Source organism: Ipomoea triloba, chromosome 11 (genome assembly GCF_003576645.1).
Source record: "Ipomoea triloba cultivar NCNSP0323 chromosome 11, ASM357664v1".
Classification (NCBI taxonomy): Eukaryota; Viridiplantae; Streptophyta; class Magnoliopsida; order Solanales; family Convolvulaceae; genus Ipomoea; species Ipomoea triloba.
The window spans coordinates 19,187,236-19,201,670 of NC_044926.1; the positions used below are offsets into that span (position 1 = coordinate 19,187,236).

At 36.7% G+C, this 14,435-nt stretch overlaps 2 protein-coding genes across 3 annotated transcripts; both read right to left on the minus strand.

Annotated features, from left to right (window-relative positions):
- Positions 1 to 866: 866 nt before the first annotated feature.
- LOC115996444 lies at positions 867 to 2,630 on the minus strand. 2 transcript variants are annotated; one of them, XM_031235665.1, is made up of 2 exons: positions 2,057 to 2,630; positions 867 to 1,529 (listed from the first exon to the last, which is right to left on the minus strand). In XM_031235665.1, exons 1-2 carry the CDS (start codon positions 2,451 to 2,453, stop codon positions 1,075 to 1,077), a joined length of 852 nt encoding a protein of 283 aa, XP_031091525.1. In that variant the 5' UTR covers positions 2,454 to 2,630; the 3' UTR covers positions 867 to 1,074. The 2 variants fall into 2 exon arrangements, with proteins under 2 accessions (XP_031091525.1, XP_031091523.1); XM_031235663.1 differs by having other exon boundaries at positions 867 to 1,538; positions 2,057 to 2,629.
- Positions 2,631 to 11,918: 9,288 nt separating this feature from the next.
- On the minus strand, positions 11,919 to 12,593 carry LOC115996031. Its single transcript, XM_031235176.1, has one exon. The coding sequence runs from the start codon at positions 12,591 to 12,593 to the stop codon at positions 11,919 to 11,921; it is 675 nt and encodes a 224-aa protein (XP_031091036.1).
- Positions 12,594 to 14,435: the final 1,842 nt, after the last annotated feature.

Below are 14,435 nucleotides of genomic sequence, written 5' to 3' on the forward strand. Positions count from 1 at the left end.
GGGGGGGGGGGGGGGGGGGGGGGGGAGGGGCTACTTGATAGGGATTATACCCTCAATCGGGCACTACATGTATAATGAATGGCGCATCATCCAGCATCCGGTCCGAGCTAGACCTTGTAGGTCGGTGGGCTGGGTTTGAGCCGATCATCTATCAAGACCTGCCATTATATAGGGGGCGTTCACAAGACTCTGCCCCGACTACTGAGCATCCGAGCTTAGTGGGACGTGACAGCCTACTATCTTATCAAGCCCGCCACATGCGTAACTACGTTTCCACCCTGGATTAGGCCAGTGCATGCCATCCACGTGCTCATCATGCCGAGGGGGTGGAACTTGTCTTTTCCTCTGTCTATAAATACTGCATTTATTGATGAGAGGGGGACTTTTGGACTGTACGAGAGAGACAGCCGCTTAGCTCGGAGCTCAGTAGGCCCACTGCTGACTACCTGAGCTGAATTACTTACGAACAAGTTCATGTATCCTTGTTGTATTCGGTTCTAATCGCAAATAATAAGAATACGATTCCCTTTTGTATACCGCCTCCGTATTTGTCCATATCAAACATCTTTCCAAACCACATGCATATTCTATTTTGCTATTCAGCACCATGCATCTCTTGTCCCTTAAAATAAATAAATAAATAAATAAATATATATATATATATATATATCTATATATATATATATATTTTTTTTTCGCTTTTGTTTGATTTTTAACTGAACTGAACTAAAACCATCGAATTTATAGGAACCCACAAGTTTTTATAATAAATCAAAACTGAATAGTTCAGTTCAATTTCGTTTAGACTCGATTTGATTCGGATAACTCGAAGCAAATTAAATGCCTACCCCTACTAATTACAATAGTGATTCAATTTTCAATTTTATTATTATAAAATAAGCACATACGGAGTAGTTGTTTTATTAAACATAGTTTTGGGATTATTTTGGATAGGATATTAAAACAAAAGGTCCCCTAAATACTCATCATTTCAAGTTAAACGAAATGATATGATGGTTGCATGAAGCAGGACTAAAGAAGAAGAAGATACAGGCAGGAATCGGTTAATTTAAGCTAAAGGCCACGGTTGATAGCTTCCAAGAAACGCTGCTCTGATTCCTGTCTCTGCAACCTCAATTCATGATTCACCTTTCGGATGAAATCATCGAACCGTTTGTTCATCTCCTCGGGGCTCCGCAGTAGGTCCCTCGCCAGGCCGCCTCTCCGACACGCCGACACCGCGTCATTGAACGTCACCGATTTTCTCAGCTCTTTCCACGACGTCGCTGCCGCCACCGCTGACGGAACCAAAGGTTCGGGGGCAGTCGTCGTTGGCTGCGGCGGCGGCCTCGGCCATGTCTCGCACTTCTTCAGTTTGCTGCTCTGTTTCTCCTCTCCTCCTCCGCCGCTGATCGCCTCCCATGTCGCCTCAATTGTGTCCTCCTCCTCCTCCTCCTCCGCCTCTTCTTCTTCGTTGATTTCAGGATTTTGATGCTCTTTTACGTCAACCCCTTCTCCACTCATTGTATCTTCATCATCTTCCAAGAAAATTGGATCTTTTTTGTTAGTGCCCTTTGCGATTCGTGACTGTTTGGTAAAGTTATCAGCCCCATTTAAAAAAGAAATTTAGAATGAAAATGGATTATACACAATATCAATTACAGTTCGAGGGAGCTCTTAACGGCCCAGTCCAGCACCACATAGTTAAAAATTATTAGACCAAGGTCAATATAGTGCCAAGTACAACATTCTACCTCTTGAAAATTGTGTCTTTCCTATCAGGTCGTAATGGTAAGTACTTAGTCCCAGAGCAAGGAAGGAATTGATGGATGGAGGAGATCGTTAAGGGCCCAGTCTAGCGTCATGTAACTAGAGAAATTTTTTAGGAGAGCAACACCTAGCTCTTGAAAATGTGTGAAATATAAAGAAATAAAATTGTGTCTTACCAACTATTTATAGTTTTTGACATAGTAATAAGCGTTTTATCCTAATATAATTACTATAATTATAGTAATAAGCTTTTATCCTAACATAGATACTATAAGACAAGGCTTACCAAATGCGAGTGTTCCTACAGGTGACAGAGGCAGCGGCGGAGCGTTGACGGCGGCGGGAATATTATCGGCGGCGTCGTAAGAGAAAAGGTCGTGATAGGGTTGGGTTTTCCGGTGATGGAATTTGGAGGAGGATAGCAAGATGAGGAGGACGATAGAGTTGATGAAGAGACAGATGAAAAAGGGAGAAGACAAGAATGAGAGGCTGAAACAACGAAGGCAGTGATCCCTCAAGTTGCAGAAGAGGGAGTGAAGGAAGCAGAAAGGGTTGTTGTGATTGGTTGAAGAATCTTTAAGAATGAGAAAAGTGGAGATGAGTCCAGTGGGGAGGAGGAGAATCTCCATGGCCAGTATTGCAGCTTGGGCTACTTTGCATTTCTTCTCACAGATTCTCATCATCTCATCTCAGATCAGAGTATGTATATATGTAATCTAGAAGATGACTGTGATGATGAATTGGAGGCTAGCTAAGAGATCAAAAAATAGCTAGTCCTATCCTATATATTTGATTAGATTTTTTGTGCTTTAATGGAAGTAGGGAAACCAACACAATAATAAGAAAGATAACATTTTGAGAAAAAGGGGAAACTCTAAGTTGGAGACACAATTCTTAAATGAAACACTTCCATTATATATGGTAGACCCACTGCCCAACACACACCGTACGTATACTGCCTCCTTCACCCTGATGCATCTTATTTTTACTTATAAAATACTATATTCTCTCAATTTTTACTCTTAAGTAGTTTTGATGTTGACACTTGTATAATTGTATTGAGACCCATATAAAAAAATAACTTATCAGTCCGAAGTAAAATTTAAAAAGTAAGATGTGGGAGTTCATGTAATTGAACTATTTTTACTCAGTTAACATCAAATGCTTTGTTCCATGCATTTAATTACTCGCAGGTTAACATAGTATTTTTGCTTAACACCTGCCCTCTTGGTTAAGTCCGTCACAAATAACATAAAATGTTTATAGTGTTGTTTATTTAATTTCTCCTATATAATTTATGCATTATTACACATTAACATAATTAATCTAGTGCAAATCGTCAAGTAGTGACGACATATTTTCCTTGTCAACCATTTTTTTTTACTACTAAAAGTATACTTGTCATTTCCCTTTTTCAATTTGTACAAAAACAAGAGTTAATAGGATATTGACATCTTTAATATTCAATGGTAATTATGGAGTATATGAAAATTATATTGAGTGAAAACACAAATTTTATTATTATTAGATGTTAATTTGGTTCAATATAATTAATTTTAATTTATAACCATATAATATCTTTAAAATAAATAAAATATAAACCATGTAACGTGATCTATATTGGTTAGATGAAAAGAAAAAAAAACGTAACATCGAGTTTCATTTTAGAACTATTAATCAATAGGCCCATTTGGTTCGTGAAAAATATTTGAGGAGAAATGGAATTGAAATTTTATGAAAATGAAATTACCAGAAAAATTAATTACATTGTTTGGTTGGTGGAAAAGAAATTATTAGAAATATTGATTCCATTATTTGGTTGGGTTTGAAATTGTAAGGAATAATGACTATAAAGACCAATAAATTCCTATACACAATAATAATAATAATAATAATAATAATAATAATAATAATAATGTCCCCTACCACTTAGTGTATGTGCTGACTGTTGGGACGGAGGATTAGTCTTCTGGCTATCGGCGGGAGGGATACCTTTGGACAACCAAATAATAATAATAATAATAATAATACAAGGGTAATTAAGAAATTAAAGTTCTATAGGGACAAAATTGGCATGCTAATTTTTCATGGAAAACAAATTATCAAGAGTGAGTTAATTAAGGGAAACTTTTTTCTCATTCTTGAGGAAAACATTTTCCGATAAAAAAAAAAAATTCCCATGAACTAAATAGAAGAAAATTCATTTTTTCTCAAACTTAAGAAATTTTTTCTTTGAAAAAAATAACCATCTAACCAAACACTCCCTCAAATTGAATTGAGTAAAATGAAATCATACATCACTTAGTAATGGTTTGTTCAATCATGCTCATCATGACAGTATCTACTGTCTAGTGTCATAGACTCAATAAATGGCGAGGTAACTTGTCTCTGACTCTAAGTTTCTATCAACTTTAACATGTATGTGATTCAATACAGAGAAAGCAAAAGTTTAACATATTTATTTTCGTATATAGGATGCATTGTTTGCTTGAGAGATGTTTGAATTGAAGAAGTATTGAAAAGAAAATTTGATTTTTTAAATAAAAAATATAGATCAAAATAGGACATTCTTAATCAAACCATGTGTGTATATCAATATAATTATGTTCATGACAATAGGCATATATATATATATATATATATATATATATATATATATATATATATATATATATATATACACACACACACACATGACCTCGAGGTAAAAAATAATGTGTAATCTCAGCTATTGGTCTAGTCAAAAATCAACAACCCAAACTAAAGAAAACACAAAAAAAAAAATGCGGTGGCATTATGGTAACTTAAGGTGCGTAAATTTATAGCTTAAGGTGCGTAAGTTTATAGCTTAAGGCGGTTTGTAAGTTTATAATTGTAGGTGCCTAACTTAAGGTACATCAGTTCGAGACACTTGATCATTTGTATGCATGTTGTTAGGAAGCGCCTTTAAAAAAAAAAAATTCTTCAGTTTGAGTCGTTGGTCTAGATTATATCAACGACTCAAATCTCATCCCATTTTTCACTTGGAAGAGCCTTCATGTTTGTGTGTGTGTGGGGGGGATAACTATATTTGCAAGATTTTTTTTTTTTTGGTAGAAAGGGTTACACCCTCAAACTTTATACCAAAAATTAAAAAAAAGCGATGGGCCACCGATCTCGTGACTGCTGGAAGTCAAGCACGCTTAACCACATAGTTTTTTGGCTATCTGGTCTCCATATCCTACTTAAAATCAATTGGTGATAAGTAGGTGGACACTCTCGAATCGAGCAAGAGCTGAACTCGGCCGACCCCGTGACCCCGGCTCTAATACCAGGCCAATTGATGGATCTCAGCGCTGCACTATGCTTACTTCCCAGGGGTTCACCCATCCCGTGACTATTAGAAGTCAAACACGCTTAACCATATAGTTCTTTGGCTATCTGATCACCATATCCTACTTAAAACCAATTGGTGATAAATAGTTGTACTTAACCATTTAACCACATTCCTGCATGGTAAGCCACAACACCACGTCTCGAATCGAGCAGGGGCTGAACTCGGCCGACACCCAAGAAAAAGAATAATTAGATTCTTCAACTTAAAAAAATTACAATTTTACATATTAACTTGTCAATTTGATGCAATTGAGCTAATAACTTGGTTAAATTGTTACAACTAAGTCAAATAGTCGGTAAATCTAATGTTACAACCGGTATAACTTGCTTATGTATGTGTCATTCTTTTAATACAAAAGGTCACCAGAAAAGATAAAGAAGTCGGTTGCTTATTTGTTTTCTTCAAAACTTCGTCGTTATCTGGATAGAAAAGCTATGGTTAGCTACTCCGTCCATATCAACTTCTCTGTTTATTTTTTTAAGCTTGAGAAGCTATGACCAGTTTAAAATTTAGTGGGTTAAACCGATGGAGAAGCTATGGCCATAGCTTTTTGTGGAGCCGTGAGGTTTCCAAATAGTCGAGGGTGATATATATAGACATGTACCCCTCAAATATTTTGAAACCTCACAGGTTTTAATTTCACCTTCTTGACCTTAACGAGATCTTAGGGTAATTTACTCAACTCTAAGTACCTCAAAAAGTCTGCTATCCAATCTTGTTGGGTCACCTTGAACGGATTGACAGGCAATGTGTCAATACTTGCGTTTGAGATCTCCTCTATTCTCACCATGAAAGACAAGTATTCTTGGACTTCCTGCGTCATCTTCAATAATATGTTCTCATCTCTGTTGTCGGATCTGGGTATCGCATAAGTTCAAAATGGATGAAACTTTGCAACAAAGTTGTGACTAAGTTTATGTATCAATGTAGCCCCTCGCACTTTATTTTGAAAGTTCCATTTACTTGGCCAACAACCAACGCTGAATCAGATTTGACTTTTCGGTGCTTGTCAAATAATGTCTATGCAACTTTCAAGCCACCGACTAATGCTTCATACTCAACCTCATTGTTAGTCGACATGAAAGTGAACAAAAAAGAATGATATAGCTTGAAGCTCTTGGGAGTGGTAAGAACAATCCCACCTCTGCATCTTTTTTCCTAGTCAATCCATCATTTACCATTTCCCACCACGACATATCGAATTGACTAGGTCAGTCGAGCTCGAGGTCCCTTGTTGTGCATTCTACAATGAAATTTGCTAGCGCCTAACCTTTTACAACTGATCTCGGATGATACTCAAATGTGAATTGTGTTATCATAATTGCCCATTTTATCAATCGTCCTGATGAAGTTGAGCTTCTCAATATAGCCTCGAGTGGTTGTTGCGTCTCAAAGACTGATTCTGGTTGTTCCTTTTTGTGATTGTCACTATACTTAAAGATGGTGTTAACCCTAGCTAGAAGAAGAAGCGCTTTTTTTTTTTTTTGCAAAGCCTTGGCATAACACCTTCAAGCTGATTGCTAGTTTCCCCTTATCGTTCTGACGCCAGCTGGCGTGTTAAATTTCATACATAGGTGGGTCATAGAAATAATTGTCCCTACCTTTGCAATCCAAGCTCTATGTTCAACTCTACTAATCCCTCAACTTATACTACATCTCCGATAATACCCGATAAGGGAATTTTATAACCGACATCAAACTACCTATGCTAACATGCATTTAGTTTTTGATGGATCTTAGCGCTGCATTATGCTTACTTCCTAGTGGGTCATCCATCCTATAAGTACTGTAAGTCAAACATGCTTAACCATAGAGTTCTTTGGCTATTTGGTTGTCATATCCTACTTAAAACCAATTGGTGATAAGTGGGTGGACATTAACCATTTAACCATATCCCTCCATGGTAAGCCATAGTGCCACGTCTCGAATCAAGTAGGGGTTGAACTCAGATAACCCAACCGACGCCCAACAATCCCCTTTCCAACACCTGCCGCAACCTTTGATCACCAAGCCCAGTTGTGCAGCATTCCTGACTCAGTCATTAGCCTTCGTGCCCACCATCCCCCTTCCTGGACTAGACTTGGCCCGGCCTACGCCCACATCCCATCTGGGACTGGACTCGGCTTTTGCCTCGCCATCAATTCCAACCCATGACCTCAACTCTAATACCAATTGATGGATCTCAATTTGTGACTGTTGTAAGTCAAACACGCTTAACCACGTAGTTCTTTGGCTATCTAGTTGCCATATCCTACTTAAAACTAGTTGGTGATAAGTAGGTGGATATTAACCATTTAACCACGTCGTGGATCAAGAAGGGGCTGGACTCGGTCAACCCAGCCGACGCCCTACAATCCCTCTCCCAGCACCTATCGCAACCTTTGATCACTAAGCCCTGTTGCACAGCATTCCTGACTCAGTCCTTAGCGTCCGCACCCATCATCCCCATCCTGGGACTAGACTTGGCCCGAATTATCACCAAGCCCTGTTGTGTAGCATGCCTGACTCGGTCCTTAGTCTCCGTGCCTATCATCCCCATCCTATGACTAGACTTGGCCCAACCTACGCATTCATATCATCTGAGACTAAACTCGGATTTGATACCAATTAATGGATCTCAACACTGCATTATGCTTACTTCTCAATGGCCACTCATCTTGTGACTGTTCTAAGTCAAGCACGCTTAACCACAAAGTTCTTTGGCTATCTAGTTGACATATCCTACTTAAAACCAATTGGTGATAAGTAGGTAGACATTAACCATTTAACCACATCCCTCCATAGTAAGTCACAATGCCATGTCTCGAATCGAGTAGGGCTAAACTCGGCCAAGCTAGCCGACACCCAACAGCTTTTTGGACACATCTAAATATAAGACATTCACAATGTTCCTTGTATCAACAAAGACCCTTCCAATGTCAACTCCAATAATATCCATAGTAATTACCACAGCGTTACAATTGTGATCGGTGTTAATCAGTAAGTCATTTCCTCTTCTCCCTCGGATCCCATTCTCAGGACCATTGGCACTATTGCACGATTGTATCGCTGCCCTCTTTCCTTATTGTCCTTCTTGAAAATCTTGCCCGGTGGTAAGTACAATACTTAGTCTTGTCCTCCCCATCATGGATTAGCTCTTTTTTTGGATTAACGAGGTAAACCCCACTCCTCACTGTGTGAGTATGTGAGTAAAGCCCGCTGACCGGCTCAAACCCAAGGGTTTGAGGTTCGAACCCACGACTTCTCAACTGCAGGTGTAACTATTTTACCACTTGGGCTGCCCTTACGGGATCGTGGATTAGCTCTTGCTGTTGAACCATGTTGCGAGATTAAATGTAATCAAGTACTTCAACTATTGGGTAGTTGAGGGGGGTATAATTAAGTTGGCACATGTATTTTCCCAGTCCTTAGTGGATCTGTCACCACATCACTAGGTTCGGCCTCTTCACAGTGTTTAGCTTAAGTAAAAATTGTGAACTCATCTTGATTGTCGAGACTGTCGATATGGGAATGATCAACAACTCTAAAGTAAGGGGATTTGGAAAAAATTGTGGTGATATTTTTGGTAAATATCTTAAACTTTAAAGTGTATCGATCAACACTACAAAGTGCACTAAACAATAGACAAAGTGCACCCAGTGATATGTGAAGTGCAACATCTTGATTGCACTCCTACATATCATTAGATGCACTTTACAATTATACACAGTGCACTTTAAAGTTTAGAATTAATTTCATTTTTGGTACTAGATTAATAGGTGACAGTCTACTTTTAATACTTTTTTTTAGAACACCCCCCTTTGGTCCTAGTATTATTGTGGCATGACCATTTATTATTCCCCGTCAATAAAATCATTGAAATGTCATTAAATACAAGGACATTTCAATTTTTTTAATATAAAGTGGGTTGACCCGCTATATTTTTATTTTTCTTTTCTTGAAAAAATTCAAAATTAAAGACCTAAATGCCCTTGTATTTTACAAAATTTCAACTATTTTGTTGACTGATGAAAAAAATATTCATGCCAAAATAATACTAGAACCAAAATGGGATGTTATGAAAACAAGGGGTTAAAAGTGGGTTGTCACCTTTTAATCTAAGACTAAAAATGTAATTAACTCTTTAAAATATTAACTAAAATTCCACACATGTTTTTTCATATTCCTTTACTTTAGAGCCATCGATCTTTTTCAGATCAACAACTGAGATCAATTTGTAATCTTTTACTTTAACATTAGTGTTTACAAGATCCCATCACCTCTCTCTCTCTATATATAATTTTAAAATAATCTAGTTTAAAACTTATTTATGAAAATTAAATGAAATGTAGTTTTCATGACCGAATAGCTATGTAATAATTTAACTAAATTGTTTTCAAGCCTATAAAACTTTTTAAATCCATATTAATTATTTATACATTTATAAATAATGTAACTCTTTATGGAATATGTTTTTACCTTGCCACAAAGGTGAAATTCCTTGCCGCTAGGGCCTCCACACTCCGATCTAGCAGTATAGTGGAAGGGTAAATTATGGTGGCTTAACTGCTCAATAGGTGAGAGAAGTAGTGCCTGATGTCCACAAGAAGCACACACATACACATTGAGTGTAATTCCCACACTACGGCTGTCAATGCTCAATCATGTGTCATTGCTTATAATTTACCATCCAAGAACCAATTTTACCAGTTTAGATTGACCATTGCCATATATTAGTATATATTCATTGATGATGCTTCAAACAAAGAAAATAATATATTTATTTTGTAATTCATTATTGAATTATTTCTCAAATACAATGAATATCATTCATTTAGATATGCATGATTGTTATTCTTGTTATTATTATTATGTAGCCAACTTCAAATAAATATTAAAGTGTATATATATTATCAAGATACTAACTTAAATATCTAAACTATCACTAATTAAATCTAACATATATTTACATTCCATTTATAATGTACACATATATACCCTATCCCAAACGTGTATAAATCACATTATATATATCTAATGAGGATACAATTTGTGCAAGATATATAGTTCAAATGCACCAAAATGCGGCTATACAATAAAGAGCAACCTCGATCATTGTAGATTTTTTTTAATGAGTTTTTGGTGAGTTATTTGTAATGTGATTTTATATACGAGAAAAGTTTACAATCACTACATGAGCGCGTGCACTGGATAAACCCTGCAAATCACGTATACATAAGAAGGTAAACCAAACTAAAGAAAATATCATGCAACAGGTTCAACCACGAAAATATTGACAAGAATCAAATTGACATTTAGTTAAGAGAATCATGTTCCGCCTATTTTTTCATGTGAATTTTTCCACGCAAGTTCTTTATCATGTACAACCACTTTGTAACACTTGCTGAGCACATCATAAGTTTTATACACATATACTTTTTTTCTTTTTCTTTTTCTCCATTTTTGACAAAAATCCAATTTTTAGTAGATCAGATAAACTCAAACCTTACCTATCCTCCCTTCTATCCCCTTCAAATCAGCCAAACAAAGAATTAAGAATAGAATTTTATATCCGGCCGGAGTATGAGGGGCCCTTGGGATTGGAGATTCAATATTTTGAAAGCAAAGAATAGAATTTTATATGCAATTTTTAACCGTAATATATAATTTTTTATTTGGTATCACTAGCTAAAATAGTTAATATAAAATTAAATTATAAACTCAAATTTGAAACAATCTTTTTAAATTAAATTCGTTACATACATAGAATGATACTAGTGCTTTGGAATTTTGAGTGGGACTTAGTAATCATTCAATCAGTGTAATTTAGTGCTTGTTTCTTGAGCTTAGCTGTTCCAATGAGTACTAGAAATTGCATTAGACTTTTCAAGTTAAAAAAAAAAAAAAAAACTAAAAGAGATCGAATGGAAAACTCTTTTTTTAAAATTTAAAATTAAAGTTTTGAATAAGAGTTTTTTTTTTTGAATATAATTGACCAATAGGTGGGTCAAATTCTAGGAATATAATAAAGGATTGGAATCATATATATCATACTATAAGTTTTCAAACAAAACATTTGGATAAGTGTCAAATTATTATCAAAATAAAGCAACAAGCAATATCCCTTTAAATATTAAAAGAACTAATAAGGGATTATTTTTTTAATTTGTTCGACTATATAGATCAGAATAAATATTTACCATTAGTATTTATCTAACTGTGAATTTTATACATACTACATAGTAAATTCAAAAAAAAAAATCATTATAAAATAACGAAAATAAAAAAGAATTAACCACAATAACTATCAAAGTAAATAAATTATTGTAGTTAATAATTATCACTCTAAATATTCGATCTTTTTAAAAAATAATTATTACCCTCTACTATACTTTACAACCCACATGCTCCAAAGAGCTAAGTTGTTGTCAAAGAACTATTCATTTTTTTCACTTTCGGCTTGCTGCTGGTGTGCTGTAGTCCATTTGAGTCCTAGTGCGGACACGTCTTGATAATGAAACCTATAAGTTTATAAAAGAATAATTTTTGCACACTTATTTTTAAGTTTAAATCCGCTATAACAATTCACTGACATCTTTCTAACGAATTTTCTTAAAACAATTCTTGAGACCTAAGTCTAATTAAAACTACGAGTTCATGAGCAGTCTACTGCCTAATGAAAGTAATGATAACTGTTGATTTGAAATTAGTGAAATTAATTGACAAAATTAAACCTCAAAGATCTTTTTTTTTTTTTTTTTTTTTTTTTGAAAAACCAACTAAACTCAATATATTAACTCATAAGGTTAAAATGCCCAGAAATACAACGAGGTATAGAATCAAAAAACACATACGGCTCATAGTCTGGATTGAAAAGAGACTTTCTAGCTAAAATATGAGCAGGATGATTACATCTAAAAGGCACAAAAGTAAGAGTAATCGAATTAAGCTGCTTCAGAATAGTCCGGATGTCATACACAAGTGCACCAAAAGGAGTAGTGTTCACCCCTCGTTCCACAGCTTTCGTCACTACCTGAACATCAGCTTCAACAATCACTCGTCGCCACCCTTGTCTTTTAATCCAACTCAAAACCTCCCTAACCCCCATTGCTTCAGCTTCACGAACCGTGTATAGACCCTGGACCTTTTGCATACCCACCCCTTGCACAACTCTTTCCTCATTTCGAATTACCCACCCCAAACTCATACAATGATTACCAAAGTCCATAGAAGCATCAACATTTATTTTGAGATAATGAATTTGGGGAGGAACCCAATCCACCGTATGCATATGCTGCATAGGAGCCGAATTATGAGCAGAAAACCCATCCTGAGCAACCTGCCAAGCATGAACAAAAAGCAAAGCATGATGCACTAAAGACCCTGGATCCTTACCCTGTTTATTCCACACCATGTCATTCCTATTTTCCCAAATAGCCCAACACACCACCACCACCTTTTCAATCATTTTTTAAAGACAAGAAAGACCACATATCATGCACCCATCTATGAATAGATTCCGCCAACCCCAGCCTCCAATCACTACTCAAAACCCACAAACAAGCATGAGTAAAAACACAATTTGCAAAAATATGCACAGCCGATTCAGCCTCATTTCCACACAAAAGACAAATAGAATCACACCGAACCTGCTTTATAAGCAAAATATCTTTAGTGGATAGCCTATTAGACTATTAGTACACAAAGTCCAAAAAAACACTTAATTTTTGGGGGAATATTTAGATTCCAAACTTTTGTCCATTCAAAATCCGTCTCATCAACATAAACTTTGGCAGCCAACCTATAAGCACTACGAATAGTATAACTTCCAGCACTCTCCTCCCCCCCTCCCCCCCCCCTAGAATTAGAAACCGGAGTAGGAAGACTAAGAATTATAGAGACACATCCCAATGAGAAAACATATCCCTTATCAAATCCACATCCCATTTTCGTCTCCTCGCATACCCCGGAAGACCTAAATATTTCCCCCTCATGGGTTGCTCATGGATCCCAAGAGTCTCACAAACCCCCTCCTTATCCTCCCTCCTCACATTGTTACCAAAAACGATGGTAGACTTCCCAAAGTTCACCTGCTGCCCACTAGCCTGCCCATAGTCTCTCAGAATCTCCCTAATAACCCCCGCTTCCAAAGTGTTTTCCCTAAAGAAAAACAAACAATCATCGGCGAAAAAAAGATGAGATATTGTAGGAGCCCCTCTAGCTACCCTTATCCCATGTAAACCACCTGTTTCTTCCTGCACCCTTAACATAGCACTTAAACTCTTTGCGACCAGGATAAACAGGCATGAAGATAAAGGATTCCCTTGCCTTAGTCCTCTTGATGGTTTAATAGGTCCCCACTCCTTTCCCTCAACCAAAACATTATACTGAATAGTGCAAATGCACTCCTTCATCAAACTCACCCACCAATCACTAAACCCCATCTTACCCATAACTCTTCCCAAGAAACCCCACTCCACCCGATCATATGCTTTAAACATCTCAACCTTCAAAGCCCCATAACCTCCCCTATCCCCCTTACCCCGATACATAGCATGATGAGTTTCAAAAGCAATTAACACATTATCCACAATTGAACATCAGAGATTACAGAATTCAACACCCCCTTAACCTATTTGCTTAGACCTTCGCAACAATATGATAAATAACATTTCAAAGGGAAATATGTCTATACTCAGTCATTTTTTCAAGATTTTTTGTCTTAGAAATTAATACAATATGAGTATCATTTATAGATGCAGACGAAATACTAGAAGTAATGAAGTTTTCACAGAAAGTCACTACCTCGGCGCCACCACGTCCTAGTGCGACAAGCCGTCTAGACCTGGGGATTTGTCTGGGTACATTGCAAACAGAGCCCTTTTAACCTCATCCACATCTACTGGCCGAACCAGGGATTCATTCTGCTCATCTGTAATCTGCCGCGAAAGACACTCAATTACCAGTCGATCATCTCCCTCCCCTATAACATACAGACTAAGGAAATAATCAACCATAACTGCTACTTTGCCCTGCTCATCCACCACCCACTCTCCAGTCCCAGTCCTCACCTCAAAGATCAAATAAGACTCACAATCACACTTAAAAAAGATTTACGAAACCAAGCATAAAAGGAATAGTATTGAAACATCTACAAAAGGATAGCAATGGCAAAATATTGGGGAGCGAGCATACATGCAAATCTCCTGGTTGCTACACTTTTAAGACTACTAATTTTCTAAATAGTATGTGTTGTCTAAAATGGCATAAAAGGAACTGCGTTGAACAACGTGTTGTATGTTCCTGAGCT